Raw genomic sequence first — 24,565 nt, forward strand, 5'->3', positions numbered from 1 at the left:
GTTAACTTTTGCGTCCAGGTTACATTTTCGGTCTTTTTATTTTCTATAACAGTTATATAGTTAATTAATTTTAACATTTCTTCGTATGTGTATATTTCAGTCCTAATTCTGTTTTTGACCTGGACTTCCACATTATAGCTTAATAAGAGTCTGATATTGGATTCTAGTAATACAATTTCAAAAGGAATAGAACTAAACAAACGAAAACACCAGGGAACACGTATACCACCGCACTAAATTTCACTATATTTTCAGTAACCTTATTACCAACCCAATAAAAATGTTAGTACATCTTCCGCATTACAATACCGTCGTTAAAATCTGTTGGTAGTACGCAAGAAAATATTTAACTTCTAGTTTGCAAAACTGCAGCGTACGTATCTGGCTGTTTATCTGACAGTCGTAGTACAGGCCCTAAGACTGCCATACTGAAATGCTGATGTATAACGTGTCCTTGGAGGCTGAGGAGAAGGACAAAATACGAGGTAGAAAGAAGTTCACAAAATAAAATTGTAAGAGATAACATATGAGATTTCATTTTATTAATACGGTCTTATTTTGTCCAATTTGTATATATAATTCAACTAGGATATATAAGAAGCAAGAAAAATCTGCAAGAACTCCTCCGAAAAGGAAAGCAATGTTACCTCCTTTATGAAGATCAGTTCAGTTGAAATGGAAGAAAATTTACTTATCACTCTAACGTAACCTTACCTTGTCTTGTCACGACTTCGGTACGGTTTGCAGATTGAACCTTATTGTATTCTTATTCTTATTGACTTATGGCTCCATGGCTAAATGGTTAGCTTGCTGGCCTTTGGCCACAGGGGGCCCGGGTTCGATTTCCGACAGGGTCGGGGATTTTAACCATCATTGGTTAATTTCGCTGGCACGGGGGCTGGGTGTATGTGTCGTCTTCATCATCATTTCATCCTCATCACGACCCGCAGGTCGCCTACGGGAGTCAAATCAAAAGACCTGCACCTGGCGAGCCAAGCATGTCCTCGGGCACTCCCGGCACTAAAAGCCGTACGCCATTTCATTTTTTTTATGGCATAAATACATGTAATATATTTGCTTGTGTATATTATTATAGTGTGGTTTCTCTTCAGTCCGACAAGTAACAGCAAATTTCAAGAAGGGAGCAACATTAAATTGAATGAGGTTGAGAGAGAGTGTATGTTTCCTTAATTCCTCAATGAGCTTGAAAACTGACTTACTATGAATATCTTGATTGATCATTTACTTGGGTATTGATACTTATATTGAGGTTGGTTTGTTGATTATTATATCCCGTGGTTCAGTATGTAGCTACTCAAGTTGGCAGTAAAAAAAAAGAGAGAGTGAATAGGGCAGCGATATTTGCCTTTTTATGTTTAGCCTTACAAGCAGAGTAGTATAGCAGGAGAAAAAATTGCTGTGTTTGCCAAAACCAGTCCATTCTTATGTCATTTTGGCTACTCTTGTTCTCTTTCAAACACATCAAGGCTGTTTCCTTTCTTTAGCTGATACGTTCATTCTTCAGACTGCTCCTTTTCTGATCAGCGTTAAGAGAGAGTGATTACACAGTTGTACTTCCTATTAAAAACGGTTAACACTCCTACCTCCACCACCTTCTTCTGCCCTACTGCTGTTGTTTAGTGGAAGAATCTTCATTTTGCCACTTAAGGCTTTTACAGCTGCAACAGCTGTGTTCCTCTCTTTCTAAGAATGCAGTTGACCCTTCTTTGACAATCTCTTTTCTCCTGTTCCTGACCATTTGCCTTTGATATTCTGTTCTTCCCAGTCTACATTGCTACCTCGTTCTGAGCCCTTCTTCTTCTCTGGCTAATGAAGTTATAAAGATATGTCTCTTCTCTCTTTTTTTTTTTTTTAGCTAGGATCATGAAAAGAACACATAGTAAGATAAACAAAACAATGACAGGCTAGTGTAGAAAGAGGGAGCAACAGTGTAGGACAAACATGAAAACACACAAGGTCTAATCCTCCTCTGTGTGTGCTACATGTTCTTGAGCCAGGCTGAGTGCCTCAGACGGTTGAGGCGCTGGCCCACTTGTCAGGTTCGATCCTGGCTCAGTCCGGTGGTATTTGAAGATGCTGAAATATGTCAGCCTCGTCCGATTTACTGGCTCGTAAAAGAACTCCTACGGGACTAAATTCTGGCACTTCGGCATCTCTGAAAACCGTAAAAGTAGTTAGTGGGATGTAAAGCAAAAAACAAAAAATAAAATACATGTTCTTGCTAGACCAGTCACTCTTCCTCCATTTCTCCTCATCCATTTTAATTAATTGCCTGTATTTTCTCTTTGAAAACCATTGAGCAGTAAGTTACAGTATATGCCATTAGTCAATACTGAACTGTTAAATGTGACTATTCATTGAATTCATGTTTTGAGATACATTTAGTTAATTTTAAATCACTTCCAGATGCCTGTGAATGTCAAGCGGTGTACACGGGGGACATCTGTTTCCTGCCCAGCTTTGTGATCGAGGACGTCCAGTCGTGTTTCAAGACCTTGACCCATTTGCAAGAGGTTGCCTTCACGTTAGAGCAGGAGCATCGTAGCTACCTGCGCTCGCTGGCACGAGAAACTAAGTACGGAAGCAAGTGAGTATCCATGCCAGAATTACCAAAATTGATTCCACCAAACAGTCATCATAACTTTTCCTCTCGAGCAGGCTGAATATGGGAACGAAGAAGCCTCCTCCATGAACTTCTATTCTGCCTCCTGTATCTTCTCCCATTTTGGGCTGCTCTTGGCCAGGTCTTTCTTCTATCTTCTTCATCCAGCCATCTATAAGTCTGCCTTGCAGTCATTTTTCCATTAACCTTTCTTTCAAAGTTGACTTTGGGTGTTCTTATTGATTCCGTTCGTATAATGTGGTCAGACCATTTCAGTCGTGTTTCTTCTAGAATGTTGAGCTGTAGTTGGAGGCAGACTGATCCATTTCTGATTTTGTACCTTCTGGTCTTGTGTACACTCGACCTAAGGAACTTCATTTCTGTTGGGTAGCCAAGCTACTTTAGCGTTTTGAGTCGTGAAATTATTAGCTTTTTGCTCCAGCCTGGTAGTGGGCTCATCAATTGGATTGCCGCACCTCTCCAAGACACCAGTGGCTTCTACGCTGTCTATTGCTTATCCCTACTGTTCAACATTGTTGCTTTCAGTCTCTAGGTCCAAATGGGTAACAAGTAGGTCTTATAAAGTGACACTTTTGCCTTTTGGGGAAGCTGTTGTCCTGTAATAGTTCGGAAACAGAAGTGTAGGTTACATTCGCAACAAGCAACTCTGCTTCCCTTTCCTGCCTTGTCAGTACTTTACATAGTTTATTATAACTTAATTACCGTACATGTTTCGAGAGCCAACTACTTTCTTCTTCAGCGGTGCCAAAACATCAATAATTTTTGACTTGGTACATTGATACATAATACTTATCAACAGAACATTAGGCTATATACAAATCTTGAAATTGTTAAAATATTTCTTTGTGTTTCAACTTTTACTTACTTACTATGTCATTTATTACAGACTTTAAAATAGAAATTTTCAAATCATAAATGAATAAAATCTATTAAATTAGTCACTATATGCTAAAATTTTAAATCTGCTCTGCTTTGGAACTTACGCCCGTATTTACATCTAAAAAAGAAATAAAATGTTTCTTTGTGCCTAAATTTACATTTACTTTGTCATTTAATAAAACACTTGAAATATAATAATTTTGATTAATTAATAAATAAATAAATAAATAAATAAATAAATAACACCCATTAAGTTAGTCTCTATGTTGAACTTAAAATATTTTCTGCTCTCTTCTTGAAAATTTCTCCTTTCCTTAAGTCTGCTATATTTCTGAGACCTCTCATATAAATTGGAATTTCCTCCTCTTAATCCCATCCAACCATGCTAGCCATTTTAATCGTCCAGTTCTTCAGTTTCAACTAAATTTATCCACAAGTTCAAATGACTATACAAAGGTCTGAACCAACCAATATGTCCTTGCTTGCTGTCAATGACCTTATGAAGCGAGCTGCTACTATGCTGCCGGTTGCGTAATGACCTTGCCAGCTCTCAAATTCTTCACTTTCAACTGGTTGCCAAATTTATCCATGAACGAAATATTATTACACTAGTCTGAATCAAACAAACATTTTCTTGCTCTTTGCTTGCTGTCAATGACCTTGTCAAGTCAATACGGACAGGATTAACCAACATCGTGAAAATAATAAATTCCAAGCAACTCTGCTATCGGCCGACAAAACACTTCTGAAGTATGTGAAGTGCTGTCTAAGGCTCAGCTTGCCTGCTTCGCTTCCTTTGTTTACCACCCAGCCTACTGTTTTGGTTTGACTAGTTGTAAATTGGAACATTTTGAATTCTTCATTCCACGAATTTAGTCACTGTCGTGTCTCACCCTATGTCTCAGCATCATCTACAGACACCAATGCATTTGTATTTTTGTCTCTCTTGACTATAATACCAATATAATGGTCCGTTATTGGACATTATAAATTTTCCAGCTAATTCATTCTTGGTTGCCTGCGTTTCGCCCTTGTGTGCTGAGTTAGGCTCGTCAGTTGGGACTTAGCACACCACCCAAGACGCAAGGCTAGTGCATACCGTGGAGGCCACCAGCAGTGCCAATGCACTATGAGAGCTATGTCTCATTTTCAAAAATTGATGCCTGCCTGGCCATCAAATGATGTAGATATTGATTCCCATAGGGAACCTAAAATATTTGTCCCGAATGAGTAAATTTATAATACCAATATAATGGTCCGTTATTGGACATTATAAATTTTCCAGCTAACTCATTCTTGGTTGCCTGCGTTTCGCCCTCGTGTGCTGAGTTAGGCTCGTCATTTGGGACTTAGCACACCACCCAAGACGCAAGGCTGGAAAATTTATAATGTCCAATAACGGACCATTATATTGGTATTATAAATTTACTCATTCGGGACAAATATTTTAGGTTCCCTATGGGAATCAATATCTACATCATCTCTTGACTATTTCAATGATTTCAACCATAATGCTTGTAAAGAGCATTCGGGACAGGCACTCCACATCCATGCAGACTTAGCTCTTAGTGCCTTGGTATTATTGTTTTATTTCCACCATGATGCCTTCTAGCACCCTTTCTTAAGCCCTTCAGTAGTGATTTCTCACAGAGTTCTTTTTCCAGAAAAGTGAGGTTTTCAGAGGAAATTATATATTTGTTGGAAACAAGGAATTAGTGGCAATTATAAAGGGGAAGTGATGCTAAAACATTCATATAACCTTCAGTGGTTTTTAAAAACTTACTTTACAATTTTCCTTTTACAATAAGCCTTCCTACACCTTTTGTTTGGTGTTTTATTGATGTCTTGAGAATACTGTCTTGTGACCAATACATGTTTATCTCTGGCTTTTGAATTATTCCCATAAAAAATCTAACACAATATAGTGCTGACCGGGTGAGTTGGCCGTGTAGTTAGGGGCGCGCAGCTGTGAGCTTGCATCCGGGAGATAGTGGGTTTGAGCCCCACTGTCGGCAGGCCTGAAGATGGTTTTCCGTGGTTTCCCATTTTCACACCAGGCAAATGCTGGGGCTGTACCTTAATTAAGGCCAGGCCGCTTTCCTTCCCATTCCTAGCCCTTCCGTTTCCCAGCTTCGCCGTAAGACCTATCTGTGTCGGTGTGATGTAAAGCCAATTGTAAAATAACTGCTGAATTTCACAAGAGTTGGTTTCTTTCCAAAACCATGGCCTTGTATGCGGAGACTTATTTACAAGTTTTTCAGTGCACTGTATAGCATTGGAATTGGTTTTGATCGCTACCAAACTTACGACTTCATCCGTCAGAAATAGATTGAAAGAGTCCATTGCACTCGCCTCTGACAATAATCCTGCTCTTACTCCAGGATTTCTTGTAAATGGAATTATATTAGATCATGCAGAATTTCCAGGCTTATATTTTTTCCACACGAATGTGTGTTCTACATTTCCTGGTACCATCACAGTTACTTCCCTACTTAACATCATCTTCGCTTTCACTAGGAATACTGACAAGGCCATAATTCGAATCATTGTCACTACTATCAAAAATACTAATATCAGTTAGAGATTTATCTTCAGTGTAGTCTCGTATTTTGTCTTTAGACAAACATCTTTTCCATTACTTGCTCACTGTTTCTGTTTAGCTAATCAGCTAGTTAGAGAATTAATGTAAAGGAGAGAATTAGGCTTAAGACTTCATGAATGTAGCTGGAAACCCTCGTGCCATCTGTTGAGAATGCTGGAAAACATTTTGCAAAGAGATTACAGTTCCCAAGAAAATCTTAGGTGATCATGAAATTAACACTGCATCTAAACGAGAATTTCTCAGGCGGTCACCTTATGGGCAAGCGCACGCCGCCCAAGAATTTATTGGGCATGCCACTGAAGAGGTTGAGCACTACCAAACAATGTGAAGACAAACGTTTTAATTTACAATTCTTTTCACTCAGTATTTAGTGTGTTGTTTATATTTAATTGTTATCCACTACATATGACTGTGTGCTGAGTGTACCCCGTTCTGTCATTACAGGCAAGCACCGATTGGTGATGACAATTACCTCCTCTTAGCTGCTCGTGTCGGCCGACTCGATAGCGGTATGCTCAGGAAGACGTATAGCATGTCCAACTGACAGCGGTCCAAGTGAGTAACTAGTGTACTGAAATTAGAGTGACCAGCTTCACAGTGAGAAAATGTGGACACAAAGTATCCATTTAAATTTAAGCTTATACAGTAAAACCTCGTTAATTCGAAGTTGTTGGGACTCAAAAATCGGACTTCGAATTACGTGATTTCGAATTAACCGCCAGTTCGCAATTCAGAAGTACCAACAAAATATTCAAAGGCCCGTTACTGCATGCAGTTAACCTTGATTCACAATTTATACCTTTCAAATGCCATGAAAAAAAGAACTATTTCCAAAATGTATCCAAGAAGGTGCATTTACAGCATTCAAATAATGCACTCGGGTATCTCACTGGTAAACATAACCTCACGCAACGAAAGAAAGAAAAAAAAGCATGATTCAAAGACGAGGAGAAATCTATGCTGGCTCCCATGTGCAAGTGCTTTATTAATTGGATTACTATACTGTATGCATTTTAGATGCCTTGTATTTACACAGAAAGTACCCGATGCCCTTAAAATCGAACTTTCCTATGACTCTATCCTTGTACGTTTTCCCGCCGGCACTTCGCTCGTACTTCAGAAATGTAAGCACTTACCGCGTCACAAAGTATTCTAAGACCCAATTAATACATGCAGTCACCTCGATTCACAGTTTAAACCTTTCAAATGCCATGGAAAAAAACTATTTCCGAAATGTATCCAACAAGGTGCATTTAGAATGTTCAAATAATGCACTTGGATAAATCACTGACAAACATAACCTCACCCAACGAAAGAAAAAAATAGCACAATTCAAAGACGAGGATATATTATGCCGATTCCCCTGTGCAAATGCATTATTTTTTTGGATTTATGTACTGTTTGCATTTTTATTATAGATGCTTTGTACTGGCATGGAAAGTGCCTGACGCTCCTGAAACATTGTGGCTTATTGAACTTTCCTATGACGACGGGATTAAGTATCTCGCTTCCATGTGCATTGCAACGCACTACTATGACCCCCATCCCTCACACTTGTACGATTTCGCGGCTCGCAATTTCTCCTTTAAAACCATAAGACCGTTTGGGCTCGCATTAAAATAAAGCAGTGCAGTTTCACCGGCAATGACAATATTGTTCGGTGCCTACGAATTTATTATATGAGCCACGTTTTTTGCGTCAACTGTCGGCATCGCCAGTGTTCGCGGATTCTATTTTCCCCGCACACTGCCTGTTGCGTGATATTACGGCCTTCCTTAAAAGGTTGAATACAAAAGAATTCCGATTTCATTCAACTTAGCAATCATGAAGCGCACTGTAGACCCACCGAAGTGAGTGAAAGTGCGGAATCGGAAAGCTACCCCTCCACGTTCCAGAATGCGCTATCTATTATGATGCGGAGCGGACAAAATTTCAAGTTGAAATTACTCTGTAACATACTATTGTTTTAAAATGTAAAGGCAGTTTCGAATTAAAAGTCTGAATTTCGGTAATGAGGCCGACATTGTACTTCGAATTACGAATTATCCGCATTTCGAATTAAACAATTGAGATAACATGTAGAACTGTATCTCATGTTTCCAGGAACGAGAGCTTCTTCGAATTAGGCGGGATTTTGAATTAACCGATTTCGAATTATCGAGGTTCTACTGTATATATATTTTTAGTGAAATATATATAATTTTAATGCATGTTCTCTACTAAACAATGACTACAGTGGAATTCAGGCAGCAGGAATGAGATTATATCAAAATCAACTTCTCAAAAGGAAACCATAATTTAATTTCATTGATTGCAAACGTCGAGTAAGTCATATTTTGATATCCATTCTTGTTTATTCGAGGCAAATGTCAGATATTCGTAACACTCCTTTTTTATTTTTTTTATTTTTACGCAATAGTTATCCATCAGAATTGCACAATTTATGCAATACCAAGAAGTAAGAACACTTTTATGGGATGACATGATTCCAAAACCGGCCAAACTAATGATGTTTAACAGCTATTTCATACCAATATTGGCCTATAGTATTGAAGTGTGCACCTTCACAAAAAGAGATTCATCAAGACTGCAAGCATCAGAGATGAAATTTCTTAGATCCACCATCGAGAAGACTAAGGGCCGGTTTTATAATAGAAGTTTAAACTGTTGGTTCAGTTTAAACTTTGGTTTATCTGTTACTCGTGTATTATAAAACTTAATCTTAAGTTTAACTAGATATTAATTTTACTGCCACTCATCTCCCGTTTAAACTGAAGTTTAAGAATACATAACCTTACAGTATGGCAGAACGAATGGATCTTGAATATTTTTGATGTGTGTGAAGAAATACTAAGCGATGACGAAGAAGTGGTTCAAATTATTGAACGACCATGAGCATTACAAGTTTTCCGAGCAAGGGGACGTCACTTTCATACACGGAATGAAAAATAGTTTTTAAATAGGTTTAGGCTTTTTTTAATGGTATTTGTTCGGGGCGTCGACCCATGTGGATCTTTTGCCCCTAGGTTTAGGCTTACAAAACAGACTGTCATAACCCTATTTCAACAAATTGGTGCTAGAATAAAACATGCAACAAAAAGGTACAAATGTAAAAATGACTTTTTGAACTGTTTGAATGTCAGAAGTGTAAATTTTAAAAAATAAAGTAACTTCCTTCTGTTTCAGAAATCATGCTGTAGAACCCCTCAGTCAGCGACTAATAGCATTGTGGTTTAATGCCTCGCATAGTATGTTAAAATGGGATATTTCGGAGAATTCATAAGGCCACTGTTTCACGGACTATATAAATATTTCTGTACCAATTGCACAAGCCATTCTATTTCATTACAAGAAAATTAGGACAACGTTTATTGCTTTTATCCACCATTTTACCTACAAGAAGTAAACAAAACATTATCGATAGTCATTTAGTCTTGCAAGTCACTGCAAAACATTATCGACAGTCGTCTTTTCTCGCAATTCACTGCTACCAAGATCGTATATTTCCTTCTTCGCCTCAGTTTAACTTAGGCCAGTCATTATAAGTCTCAACATTGGTTTAAACTCAAGTTACAGTTGAACTCAATCTTCACTTTAAACCCTTATTATAATACTGGCCATAAGATGGATAAGTTACGAAATGAGGAGGTGAGGAAAGAAGCCGGAATAAAGACATCCCTATTAGACAGAATCGGTACATCCAGACTACGGTGGTACAGGCATGTGATGAGGATTGAGCCTACAAGAACAGCCAGAATAAATTTGGAAATACAGGTGAAGGGGAAAAGACCTGCAGGAAGCCCTAAAACCTGATGGATGGACGTGATAAAGGTTGATCTAGTTGCCAAAGGATGGACAGTGTATGATATTCTCCATGACAAGCTGTAAATGGACAGGAAGAAGTGGAAGAGGCTCATTAACAGTACCTGAGGAAGTGGACTGGCTGATAATGATGATGATGAGTAAGTGTACCTGCTAAAGTTGGAAAGGAAGAAATTTTCGTGCCAACAATAGGAAGGGAAAGTCTGCATGACGAAAGCAATGATAATGCCATTAGACTACATTATAACTAGCAAATCCTATTCTAATATAAGGGGAGGGCCAGTACCTAGCACCTTAAAACTGGGACTACTCAGCTAAGGTATGGCAACCCTGACAGAAAAGTCTCTGGCCATCCAGGTTGGGGGTTGCACATAGGGTTAACGGCTCTATTGCATTAAAAAAAAAATTGTTACGAATATCTCACATTTGCCTCGGATGAATAAGAATGGATATCAAAATATGACGACCTTGCAGTGGAAATCGGCTTTATGAATAGGAACTTGGGATGTAAGAACCCTCTATAAACCTGGATGCTTCAAAATCCTCAGTCAACAGTTGGAGAAGTATAGAGTGGGAATTGTTGCAATTCAAGAGACTAGATTATTAGGTAATGGTATACAGGACATGGAGAAGTATACATTTTTTAAGAGTGGTAAAGAAAATGAACCCCACGAATTTGATACTGCATTTTTTGTCCAAAATTCACTAGTATCAACAGTGCTGTCCTTTGAACATGTGAATGAAGATACATGCCCCCACAAACGACAAGGATGATCACGTTAAAGATTCCTTTTATGAGGACTTGGTAGAACTGTGGAATAAATTACCCAAACATGATGTCAAAATGATTTTGGGTGATTTCAATGCAAAAGTTGGAAACGAAGAAAGTTTTTTGCCAACAATAGGAAGGGAAAGTCAGCATGATGAAAGCAATGATAATGCCATTAGACTAATCAATTTTGCTACATCCACAAACATGAATGTACAGAGTACCACCTTCCCACATAAACAAATACATAAAGAAACATGGTATTCGCGCGGCGGTAAGACTGCTAATCAGATAGATCGTACTAATTGATAACAGGCATAGGAGCTTCATAACTGATATCAGAGCTTACAGAGGAGCTGAGATAGGATCTGATCATATGATAATTCCTTCTATTAAAATTAAATTGAAAACCTCTTGTAAGTCACAGAGTGAGGATAGATGCAAAGTTGACGCTGAGAAACTGAAGCAGGAGAATGAAAGATTAAAGTATAATGTGGAAATTACAAACAGATTTGATATTCTGGGAGAAGATCCTATAGAAGACATTGATGAAACAAATGACGAAGTTTGTGAACGAATGTGGAATAGCGCAAAACAAATCATGACAATAGTAGCAATGAAAGTGATACCAAAAGGTGTTAGTAAGAAAAAGAAATGGCTCAGTGAGGCATGTCAGTTAATGAAGTGGCAATGTGGCGTAATAAGTGGTTGCAGTCTAATAAGAATGTAGATGTTGAGGAACTATACAGAGAAAAACAAATAGAATCAATCCAAGATGACTACAGAAACAGGAACATCCGCAAGATGTATGGAACTGTCAACACAATTGAAAAAAGATTTCAACCAAAATCGAGTATTATGTGAGATAAGTCTGGAAATTTAATTGCTGATCAGGACAAATTATAAAATTACTGTAACCAATACTTCGATTCCCTGCTGAATTGTGCTGATCCAGAAACCTGTATTGGTAAACCATCTAGTTCCCCATCGTCATCATTTCTTCACTCCAGCAAGCCAGGTGCGGTTGTGTATGAGCCTCCTCCAGTTTGTTCTATCCATCCACAGATGCTGCTCATATATGCGACACCAGTTCACATCTCTAATTTCAAGGTCCTTCATTATCTGTTTTTCCCAAACATCACAAGGTCTTCCTCTTGGTCTCTTCCCAGGAATATTGTGTTCAAAGTATGTTCGAGGAGTCCTGTGGGGGTTCATTCTTTTCATGTGACCATACCATTGCAATCTCTTCACTTCTAGAGTCTCCAGCAAGCTTCTTTCCAATCCAAGCTGTTGTCGGATATCCACATTCTGTACTTTATCCATTTTTGTTTTTTGTAGACAAGAACGGAGGAACTTAATTTCTGTTGCCTAAAGACGACTCTTTGTTGATCCAGTAAGTGTTGCTGCTTCCAGGCCATACGTCAATATAGGTACTAGATATATTTTGTACAAGCTGATGTTGGAAGCTAACGGAAATGTTTCATCCCAAAGTATTTGACGTACAGCGTGATAGAATTTGGAAGCTTTCTGTATTCTGTTACTAATCTCTTGATGTATGGTATTGTCTGATGACAGAACACTACCTAAATACTGGAAGTTGTCTACAATATCCATCAGTTCCCCATCAGAAGAACAAATACCAGATCCATCATATCAAGAAGTATTACAAAGTATTATATGTTTAAAAACCATAAAGCTTCAGGTAGTGACAACATTCCTGCTTAGCTTATTAAATGCGGTGGAGAAAGATTACATAAATAAGATCATTCTAAGGATATGGCACGATGAAATTATTTCAAAAGAATGACAGAAATCACTTATTGTCCCAATTATAAAGGTGGGGATAAGGAAGAAGTTCAAAATTATCGTGGTATATCTCTTTTAAACACATACATACATTATCATTATAGACTGTTATGCCTTTCAGCGTTCAGTCTGCAAGCCTCTGTGAATTTACTAAACGTCGCCACAATCCTCGATTTGCAACTAGTGTTGTGGCCTCATTTAGTTCTATACCTCTTATCTTTAAATCGTTAAAAACCGAGTCTAACCATCGTCGTCTTGGTCTACCTCTACTTCTCTTACCCTCCATAGCAGAGTTCATTATTCTCCTAGGTCACCTATCCTCCTCCATTCGCCTCACATGACCCCACCACCGAAGCCGGTTTATGCGTACAGCTTCATCCATCGAGTTCATTCCTAAATTAGCCTTTATCTCCTCATTCCGAGTACCCTCCTGCCATTGTTCCCACCTGTTTGTACCAGCAATCATTCTTGCTACTTTCATGTCTGTTACTTCTAACTTATGAATAAGATATCCTGAGTGTCATTTATTCTTTTACAGCGTTTAAAACCATTTGCTGAAAATATGATTGGGGACTATTAGAACGATTTTTGTAGTAACAGATCCACTACAAACAACATATTTGCAAATAAGACTATTAATGATAAGGTGTGGAAACACAAGGAGTCGGTTCATTATCTCTTTATAGATTTCTTCAGGGCATATGATTCAATCCATAAAGAAGGGCTGTGGAACATCATGATGAAGTTTGGCTTTCCATAAAATTAATTAACATGTGCAAACTTTATATGAATGGTAATGGTAAGGGCAGAAAATCAAGTTCCTTCCAGAATAAAACTGGTCTGAGATAAGGGGATGTACTATCTCCTCTTCTATTCAACACTGCACTGGAGAAGATTATCAGGAAATTAGCTCTTGTACCTGCTGGCATCATACTGGGGAGACATCATAAAGCCCTTGCATATGCAGATGATATTGTTCTTATTGGCCGCAATGAATTAGAAATTACTGTAGGCAGCTATTTGTGTAACTAGAGGAAATGGCAGCAAAAATTGGCTTACGGGTAAATGATAAAAAGACCACATTACATGGTTGTACAGAGACCGAATCATGAGGAGGTTGACAGATTGCCTTTGAAGATTGGGAAATATATATTTAAAAGAGTAGAGGAGTTTAAATTCCTTGGTGTATTAATCGATGAACAAAACCGAAGGCAACAGGAACACCAAACTTTAATAACCCTTTCACAGATTCTATTAAAAAACAATTTCTATCACTCCATTGCAGTGAAATTAGAGAAAATATTCTGCCACATTTAACAACTCTGAATGGGGTGTAGTTGATTGACTAGTAACTGAAATACCTAGCTCACTTTTCATTACAAGAAACTCTCTAATGAGAATCTTTAGCAGTATCTGACATTATTAGGTAGTAGCCGAAACTGGTTAGGACATTTTTGTGGCGACGGAAAAAAATAAAGAGGGAATGTGCTAAAATATATGAAAAACAATTTTCCTGTTAAATTTTAGGTTACCGAGCTCGATAGCTGCAGTTGCTTAAGTGTGTCCAGTATCCAGTATTCAGGAAATAGCGGGTTCGAACCCACTGTCGGCAGCCCTGAAGGTGGTTTTCCGTGATTTCCCATTTTCACACCAGGCAAATGCTGGGGTTGTACCTTAATTAAGGCCACGACCGCTTCCTTCCCACTCCTAGCCCTTTCCTTTCCCATCGTCGCCATAAGACCTATCTGTGTCAGTGCGACGTACAGCAAGTAGCAAAAAAAATTAGGTTAGGTTTGAACATAAAATAATATGAAAGCAAAGAGACAAGTGTTTAGAATAAATGGTTCAGTGGAGTGGAATTTACAGGAACTTTCTTGTTGCCATTGATGCTTTCACAGCCCGTACTTATAGACATGATAAGGCTTTTGGGCTTATCCGTGTCAAGAAATAAATGAAGAAATAATACATTTTAAGAACACCAATATAGTAAAACATCAAGGAAAAACATTCTTAGAAACGCGAACTATGCATGTTGCTTGCAATTATGTTTAAAGTTGTCATAGGAATGTCCAAAATCTGGGCAATTTGCACATGTTTCATGTGTGGATTAGCATCCGCTTTCTCAATAAACTTTAATTTTTCATCATTTGTAAACTGTTTAGCTTTCTTCTTCTTCTTCTTCTTCTTCTTCTTCTTCTTCTTCTTCTTCTTCTTATCCATAACTGAATGTCCTGCAAACCAGTATGCGTACCGGTAAGTACAGTAGGGCTAATTTATGGATGCTGTTACACAATTGACTTACAAACGAAAAAATAAGCATCAACACATCAGACGAGTTACTGTTGCACACTCTCCATAGCAAAGACTGGCTTGGGACTGATGCTCCCTGGAGCTGTAGTTCGACATGCAATTGCACTCCGGAGCCATGAAATTAAGTTCTCTACCAAATCCTTACCCAGGTCAGTTTTGGGCTAGCTTCGTAAGGGTCCCGTCAGGGTCTAATGCCGAGTATTGTAGTTATCGCTGGCCCATCGTGCATGCAATGCGGCCGGGAGCGTTAATTTGTATTTCTTATGGTGGGAGTAATGAAAGTACTAATAGGGAATCTGCCACTGCCTTAAATGTGGTATCGAGGTTTCTTTAGCATGTACCTAATAGGACATGGCGTGGGACTTCGGAATAATGGCGTAATAACCAGGGAAACATGCTAGAGAGGGACATCTTAACCCTGACAGTAACCGTCTCGAAGACGTGCCACTTAAACCCTATTATTTAAAGTTACTAGATGGAATGAACAAGAAATAGTGGTGGTGTAGGGGATAAATCTCCCCTCCCTTTGAGCACTAGATGGCGTTCATTCGCACGACATGTCAGAAAGTCGTATGGTGTAATTGTCAGGGTTAACCAGTTTCGACTGTCATAAATTGATCACAGCATTTTGCATCATCGATTTCAAGAATATTTCCCCTGAAAGGAAGGAGCATATTTTTGTAGATATTACTTGGCTAGTTAATACACAAAGGTTTTACACTTCTGTGAGTTTAAGTCATGATCTGTTGAGTCTTCAGCCTGGAGGCTGGTTGGATCCTCATAGCACCAACAAAGTTTATGCAGGAAAACTGCAAGAACCAATGGTGGTGCTACAATGAGGCGTACAAGGCATGATGAAAGTGGTAATATGTGCTACTTGCCACTTTTCTAATGCAATAGAACTACACCAAGTGTGTGGTAGACTTATCGATGGCTGAGAACAAAAGGGTTACAACTAAGAAAATTAAAAGAAAAAAAAAAAAATGTACAAAATTATTTTGATATGCTCTTATTCAATACTATAACACTTTACGTCCAATCAAGACGAAACTTTATACAGACATAATTATACATTTCAACTTGATATTGTGTCATCCTTAATAAGACATATATATAATGAATTAAAAACATCGGACACACAAAATGAATTGTTGATTTGATGTAAGACATCATAGGAAACTCAGATTCGTTGATGGAAACTGCACAATAAAAATTGAAAATAAAATAAAAATGTTTAAATTATTTCGTGTAAATTTTCGTACTTATCAGTTGATTTATTAATTTATTTTCATTTTTTGTCATTTTATTACATTTCTTATACATGTAGAAAAAGTTTATGTAAACATTGTAAAAGTGCAATAATTTTTACTATACTTCATGATTTAAAAAATGTATTTTTATAATTTTTTACACATCATTATACAATTCATAAACACAAATTCCTCGTGCCAATGTTACTATAAAGTATGATAATTTTAAGAAAATCCTTTTTCTATGTATACGACTTCACGGTGACGAAGATAAGTTTTGTAGTACATTCTTTCACATGTCACATCTTTTTACTGTTAGACAAATTCGTATGTGTTTTTCCTCACCATGCCTCCCCTGAAATTGTCCAACGCCTCCCCAGGTTGAGAACCATTGATTTAGAGGATGAGGAGTTAGGGATTGGAATAAATTATCAAGGGAAATGTTCGATAAATTTCCAAGTTTGTTGAAAATATTTAAGAAAAAGCTAGGTAAACAATTATAAATAAATGTAAATATGAGTAAGACAATTGATAGGGAATCTGCCATGTGGGCGACCGCCCTAAATGCAGATCATTAATTGATTGAATGATTGATTGATTGACCACTATTAAAGGCTTATTCCTCTCCCAGCTTTCCTCAGACATCATCCTATAAAGTCAATAGTCAAATATAAGTTGTTATACAGTAGAAGTCTCCTATAGCGAGTACGGTATATAACGAGAACTCCGCTATAATAACACTTTTTGTCCATCCCTTCAAAATTCCTATATTAAACTGTTACAGCGAGAGTCCTATCACTGTCGCATCCGTTATTATAAGCACTTAAGCGCACAAATTTTTCAGTTACAGATATTTATGCACCCAGTCATTATACTGCATGCGATTGATCATCTTCGGTATCGTTTTCTCACTATGTCCTCTAGCGAGCTCTCTCATCGACATCCGAAGGCAGTTAAGAGATAAGAATTTCATATTGTTCCATATTGAAGTGAGTTCAATATTAAGTTAAAAGAACGTATATAATGGTTCCACCTTTCAATACTATTAAAATAAGAAATGTAAGTTTACATTCTTATTCAATTAAAATTGGTACCGGTTTCGACCAGTATTCATGGTTATCATCAGCCAATTACAAATAAGTGTAAAACCATGCATAGAAAAATAAAATGCAAAGTTTAAATAATTCTGTTTAGTTTCTGCTAGTGAAGCACTGAAATCTTTAAGGAGCACTGTGCATTGAAATATAGCCAAAAAACACAAAAAAGATGCACAGGTAAAAATGAAGTTTAGATGATGCTGTCAGATGCAGTTTATGGAGGACTATAACACATAAGGGAGCACTGTGTGTTGAGCTTTCAAAGTTATGTAGAAGTCTAAAGTCAAATGCGTATTTTTAGTTGTAGTTTGAGGCACTGTATGATTTTAAGTAGGTATTGGTAATGCGTGTCTATGAGAAAGTCATAGATCAAATACATTAATAAGATATATGTTAGAGAGCACTGTGTGTGAAGAATCAAATACACACTTAAATGTAGCACGGAGTAAGTACTTGAAGAGTTCAGTTGCAGTTTATTAGGCACTGTATAATTTTAGAGATTAGCACTGCGTATCAATAGATCCAAATATAATGAAGAAGTCGTATATCAAATAAGTCATTTTTACCTGTGCATATTATTTGTGTTTTTTGGCTATATTTCAATGCACAGTGCTCCTTAAAGATTTTATTGCTTCACTAGCAGAAACCAAACAGAATTATTTAACTCTTATCAAATACAGTAGAGACAATACGCGACACTTGCGGATTTAGCTTTGTTGAAGTGGGAGACAATTCGACGGTGGCGCTCCTAGTGACTTGACCTGAAAAGTCGCACTAAATTCAAATATCAATGGAAATGCATATACGAAAATGGATAAATAAATTACGTCTAGAAAGAAAGTATTATTGAGATATTAACTTCGAAGTTGCTGAAGTAATTCTGGATAAATGAATGAAGAATTATTTAAAGGTTATTATTTAAAGACTGAAATTAGACATATAAACAAGATGTGAAATGGACTGCTGTGAAATGGCTTGATCTTTCATTTATGCATTACTTTTTTTTTTGCTTTAGCATTCCTGTCTGAACTTTTACGGTTAGATTTGTCTTTTTTCTCATTTAAAAAACATTTTATCATCATATTAAGACACTTGTCAATAAAAATATCGACACATTCCTTACACACATGATGCAATGAATTAACATTTAATAGCTGGACAATTTTCCTCTTAACATGAAGCCTACTAACAGAAAGAAAATCTATAAAATCCCGGCTTTAATTTGAGAAGAGGGATAAAAGAAAGAAAAGTATGAAAATGTTGTCTATAGTGATGCTTTGAGGAATATTTACGTACAATTAGAGTAAAAGTGTAACATACCCTTGGCTGTATAGTCGAGGATTTCTAAAGTCGCTGGCCTGGAAATGATCTGAACAGATCTTATAATTCTTATATAAGCGTAACGTCCCTTCTTTCTTGTACACCTTATCCAAATCACTTCTGTGACATTTCAAAACCCACAGATCACACAAGGTTAACTGCTGCACTATACAATAAAATATGCGTATTATATTTTAAGCCAGTTAAAATATGGGTCGAGCAGGTCAAAAGATTATGAAGTACTATAAATTCTTTTTGTCACTGGAAGAATATATATGCAAACACAATATTACTTACATTTTCTTGTCACGAGGGTAGCGAAAGAAAGACAGCGCATTCTTCTCTACTTCATAGTTACTGCAGCCAAACACAGCACATACCTTTCCCCTCATGTTGAGAGGAGATATCAAGGAATGACACACGCTACTATTTAATTATGTCAACTCACTGAAAACGCATAAATAACGCCAAAACCTTCACACACAAATACATGTGCTCTTATGACAGAATCAGTAGTTCTCAGGTCTACCCACTAAAGAGAGCTCTAATAGCTGTCCCTCGATATCTCGCTGAGTGTCGCGTATTGTCTCTACTGTATTTGCTCTTATACACTCACCGTGCCAGTCTATCAACTCTGTGTTCAGATGGTTGTATTAGTACCTTTATGGACTCCCAAGATGTCAGGAAAAGACAGCAATAGTAGCTTTTGGATTTAGTTTACACTTTTCTCAAGAGATAGAGACACTGAGCTCATCTGTTTGGAACAAATGAAGTTCCACTTCATATTCATACAATACACTACACTAAAAACCACCACAGAAACACGCGATAGTGATTACATCCCTCCACATAGGGTTGGTGACAGCAAGGGCATCCGGCCATAAAACAGAGCCAAATCTACATGTGCAACACAGTTCGCACCCGCGACCCCACAAGTGTGTGAAAAGCTGTAGATAAAGAAGAAGAATGATTCGGTTTTTACAGGTAGTGATGATAGGAGAATGTTTTCCAAAACACAAATGCTGACTCTAGAAGGTACGTGTACAGTTCTTTACGTCAGGTACTATAACTCATGACTAAATAAGAATACAAAAACAAAATTATATCATATTATACAGAATTAAATCCTCTTTTTTTTTTTTTTCAGAATGACTGAACAACATCACTAAAGAACAGATTACTTTTTTAGTATTAAAAAAACAATTTTTATTTTTTGTAATATATTTTCTAATTTTCAATTATTTTTTTTGTAGTAAAATATGCCATGAATAATTTTGGGATATTTTATCTTAAAACTATATTGAATAGTGTACTATTGTGATTTTTTTCAATTTTGTACCTGGGGATTTCTTTACTCGGCAATGTTTTACATTTTAACATGCATAATCATGAAAAATGGTCTGAGTGTTTTGGGCTTGACTGGTGAAAATAGCCCGAGAGCAAAAAGGTTAAACTTTGCATTTTATTTTTCTAGGCTTTGTTTTACACTTATTTGTAATTGGTTGATGATGATGATGGGCTGGACATATTGCTCGAAGGGAAGATGACAGATGGACGAAGCTAGTGTTAGAATGGAGCCCAAGAGATCATCAAAGACCTAGAGGAACACCGCCAGACAGATGGGACAAAGACATCAAGAAAATAGCTGGTGCTACCTGGCAGAGACCGTTCCACGTGGAGAGTTCTGTAAAAGACCTACCTGAGTTCACAACTTGAAGAGGCCACATCATGTAATGACAGAATTGGCTGAAGATGATGATGACTATGAATACTGGTCGAAACCGGTACCAATTTTAATGGAATAAGAATGTAAACTTACATTTCTTATTTTAATAGTATTGAAAAGTGGAACCATTATATACCTTCTTTTAACCCATTGCCATGCAAATATTTTCCTTGAGAAATGTACCTTGGAATGAGATTATATTTTCTACATTTTATGTTATGGATGCTAAAATGGTTACAAAAGCATACTACATCAAACTAATAACATTTTGGGTTAGAGTTTCACTTACTACAATTAACTGAAGTCTTTTAAGGTATAGTACACCTTGAGACATCCATCCACGTTGAGGGCAACTTTGCATTTGTTGAACTCGAAGCAAGGTTCCTTCAGGATTCCATGCTCAAAAAAGACTTTATTCTCCTTGATGTGGCTGATTTACCCCAGTGCCTTCCCTGCAGTCTCATTGGCGTGCTACCTTGAGATGAACCTCCTACAGTGGCGTAATCAGGAAGGTGACATCTTCCAAAATTTTATTTGCATATGCGTTGGTTTCCTTGCAAATTCCCTCCCAAAAAGTGTTAGTAAAGAACTGACTCACAACATCATATTCTGTAGCATTATCACCCAGATGCCTCCTGATTATGTATTTAGCTCCCGAACAACTGCACACGCATTGCCTTTCGGAAAATTACTGGCCAAACTCCATTTTCAATTGTTCAGTGCGGTGAGGTTATGTACGAAGTTATCTTCATCCTCACTATCACTTTCATGAGCGGAATCACAGTTCTTAGATGCACTATCACTATCAGATAATTCTGAGATATCTTCATCATCGCTATCAAGCGGAAATTGCAGAATTCTTTCCTCTTCCTCCTTGCGAAGTTTACACGACATCTTGTTCCGTGGTAGCATTCATTTCATTAACAAGATGACCAACTTTGGAAGCAAAATAAACATCAACAAAACAGCCTTCGGATATTAACATTGGCATGTAAAACCGCTAGAACTCTCTAGGAACGTAATTCTAAAGTACGATATCGCAATCGAAAGAAATCGTAGTCAGATAGACGTATTTCAGACTTGAGTACACGGGGACGGTTGTACCCGTCATTGTAGCGGAATGGGTTAACTTAACATGATTTTATGTAGACTTATTTAGGTCAGGTACATGTTTCACCCATTGAATTAATAATTAATTAATAATTACTTAACCGGGCGAGTTGGCCGTGCGCGTAGAGGTGCGCGGCTGTGAGCTTGCATCCGGGAGATAGTAGGTTCGAATCCCACTATCGGCAGCCCTGAAAATGGTTTTCCGTGGTTTCCCATTTTCACACCAGGCAAATGCTGGGGCTGTACCTTAATTAAGGCCACGGCCGCTTCCTTCCAACTCCTAGGCTTTTCCTATCCCATCGTCGCCATAAGACCTATCTGTGTCGGTGCGACGTAAAGCCCCTAGCAAAAAAAAAAATAATTACTTAAATTATTATGTATCTGACCTAAATAAGTCTACATAAAATCATGTAGATAATAACCACATTAAACGTAGAAAGTATTGAATGGGTTAACTTAATCCGAAGACAGTGTCTGAGTCTACCCATCGACTGTTGTTCCGTAAAGAAAAATGTAAATGAAAGAGGAGAACATGTTTTCGTAATGCATAAATAACGTGTCCGATAACAGTTGTTAACTCGTTAAAGATAAAGGCTGAATAATCAGTCGCTTAATTTTAATGCTAAATACTACAATTAAGTAAGAATGGGATACACCTCAAGATATAGCAGAGTGCGTCATTGATTGCAGAGGTTAGTTTATATTTTCTTGCGTCCATTAAATTATGGAAAGGCTATTCTTATGTAAATTTTTAGCAAGGAGGTTATTATTTCCCTACATGCGTTTGAAATATGTTTTCATGATACATATACGGTTAGGTTAGGTGACACCGTTTGAAGAAGAAAACCAAAATGTTTGCCAGAGAAGCCTCTGGAGTAATACCGTATTTCTCCAAATCCAAGACGACTTTTTTTTCCTCAGAATCTCATGTGAAAAATTAAGGGTCGTTTTGCATTCGCGGCCTGATAGTAAAGAATGCCACTGGCAACTACCGCAGTAACCACGCTTTTTTCTTTTCACCCCCGTGCGTGCACACACAAAACTCGTTGACAATAAACGACAGCCTCTTTACCATACATGGTTAGCCGCAGCGACCGGTTGTACAGTGCCTTTGTGTAACTTCACTGGATCTCGGGAAGTAGTGAAAACAGAATGACATTCTGTTATCCTCTACAAAAAAAATTCTCAAATCTGTAGAATGGCATCAAAACATGCGAGCCTTTGAATTCTTAGAAAGGCCACGGGTACTCAGTAGCAAAGTTATAAAGTATCCACTGTACTTGACGCTTAGTAAAATTAAGTTTTATAGACAGCAGGAATATTTTCTTGATGGATTGTCGTCAGCAATCAATCAATCACTACTGATCTGCATTTAGGGCAGTCGCCCAGGTGGCAGATTTCCTATCTGTTGTTTGTCTAGCCTTTTCTTAAATTATTGCATAAGAAATTGGAAATTTATTGAACATCTCCCTTGGTAAGTTATTCCAATCCCTAACTCCCCTTCCTATAAACGAATAATTGCCCCAATTTGTCCTCTTGAATTCCAACTTTATCTTCATATTGTGATCTTTCCTACTTTTAAAGACACCATCCAAACTTATTCATCTACTAATGTCCTCCCACGCCATCTCTCCACTGACAGCTCGGAACATACCACATACCACTTAGTCGGACAGCTTGTCTCCTTTCTCCCAAGTCTTCCCAGCCCAAACTTTGCAACATTTTTGTAACGCTACTCTTTTGTCGGAAATCGCCCAGAACAAATCGAGCTGCTTTTCTTTGGATTTTTTCCAGTTCCTGAACCAAGTAATCCTGGTAAGGGTCCCTACACTGGAACCATACTCTAGTTGGGTTCTCACCAGAGACAAATATGCTCTCTCCTTTACATCCTTACTACAACCCCTACACACCCTCATAACCATGTGCAGAGATCAGTACCCTTTATTTACAATCATACTTATGTGATTACCCCAATGAAGATCTTTCCTTATAATAACACCCAGATACTTACAATGATCCCCAAAGGGAACTTTCACCCCATCAACACAGTAATTAAAACTGAGAGGACTTTTCCTATCTGTGAAACTCACAACTTGACTTTTATCCCCATTTATCATCATCGTTTACATCATTGCCTACTGTCCATCTCGCAACATTATCGAGGTCATTTTGCAGTTGCTCACAATCTTGTAACTTATTTATTACTCTGTACAGAATAACATCATCTGCGAAAAGCCTATCTGCGAAAAGCCTTATCTCTGATTCAACTTCTTTACACGTATTCTACAGATACGTGGAACAGGTATTGCCGGCAAATTTTCAACAGATTCTCGTTGATGTTATTATGCCAATTTCAAATTAATGGCTATTAAACACTCGGAAATGTATAATAATAATTGTTCAGCCACAGGAAAATATGGCATAGGCCTAACTAAAGGCAATAGTCGGCATTATCGCAAACACAAAGATAGCTTAAAAATGCGTACTGTACAAAAAATGCATTCAGTGGCACACAACAAGGACGCTTTAAAGAAGTCGAAGATGAAATTGTGAGGTAGTATGTGCACAAAAAATGCAAGGGCGGGATTGCCATACTGCGCACAATAAACTCGTTCGTTGACCTTGAAAGTCCGCAATTAGGACTGTACAACACTAGTCGCTGAAGTTGGCCTAACCCAGCAAGCGAGATGTGCGTGTAGCGGCAACCAATTATTTCTGACACTGAGTGAAAGTAACAGTTTTATTGTAAGCAGGAATATTTTCATGATGGATCGTTGTATTGTAGAGACGCGTGAAATAGGTATTGCTGGCAAATTTTCAACGGGTTCTCTTCAATATTATGATGCCAATTTTAAGTTAATGGTTATTAAACCCACTGAAATAAAGAATAATTGTACAGCCGAAAAAAATACAACATAACTAAAGCAATGTTCGGCGTTTACAAATAGTCTAAAAGGGCGTACTGTATAAGAAAGGCATTCATATGATTTTACAAAGCACTTTTTAAGCCTGATTTAAATTTTTTGAAGGAAAAAGTGGGGGTCGTCCTGGATTCGGAGAAATGAGGTAATATAATTTTTCAAAATGAAATTAAACATACATTTTCATGTAGTATCGGATTTCGAAAAAATAAACAAGTAAGCCGTAGTGTGGATATTATCCGCGAAAACGCAAGTCTTGAACAAACTGATTGCCATTTCATACTGATTTTAATGTGTATAGGGTTTTCC

The 24,565-nt window shown here is 37.5% G+C and overlaps 1 protein-coding gene across 2 annotated transcripts in view; it reads left to right on the forward strand.

The window, feature by feature from the left end:
* The window catches only part of RasGAP1 (Ras GTPase activating protein 1), a 159,987-nt gene that overhangs the window by 134,689 nt on the left and 733 nt on the right, over window positions 1-24,565 (forward strand). For both annotated transcript variants that reach the window (XM_067158273.2, XM_067158274.2), the window contains exons 18-19: window positions 2,428-2,608; window positions 6,570-6,680. In XM_067158273.2, the coding sequence (XP_067014374.2) occupies window positions 2,428-2,608; window positions 6,570-6,669 (281 nt within the window). In that variant the 3' untranslated portion in view covers window positions 6,670-6,680. The remainder of the gene's footprint in view (window positions 1-2,427; window positions 2,609-6,569; window positions 6,681-24,565) is intronic.

Source organism: Anabrus simplex, chromosome 14 (genome assembly GCF_040414725.1).
Source record: "Anabrus simplex isolate iqAnaSimp1 chromosome 14, ASM4041472v1, whole genome shotgun sequence".
Classification (NCBI taxonomy): domain Eukaryota; kingdom Metazoa; phylum Arthropoda; class Insecta; order Orthoptera; family Tettigoniidae; genus Anabrus; species Anabrus simplex.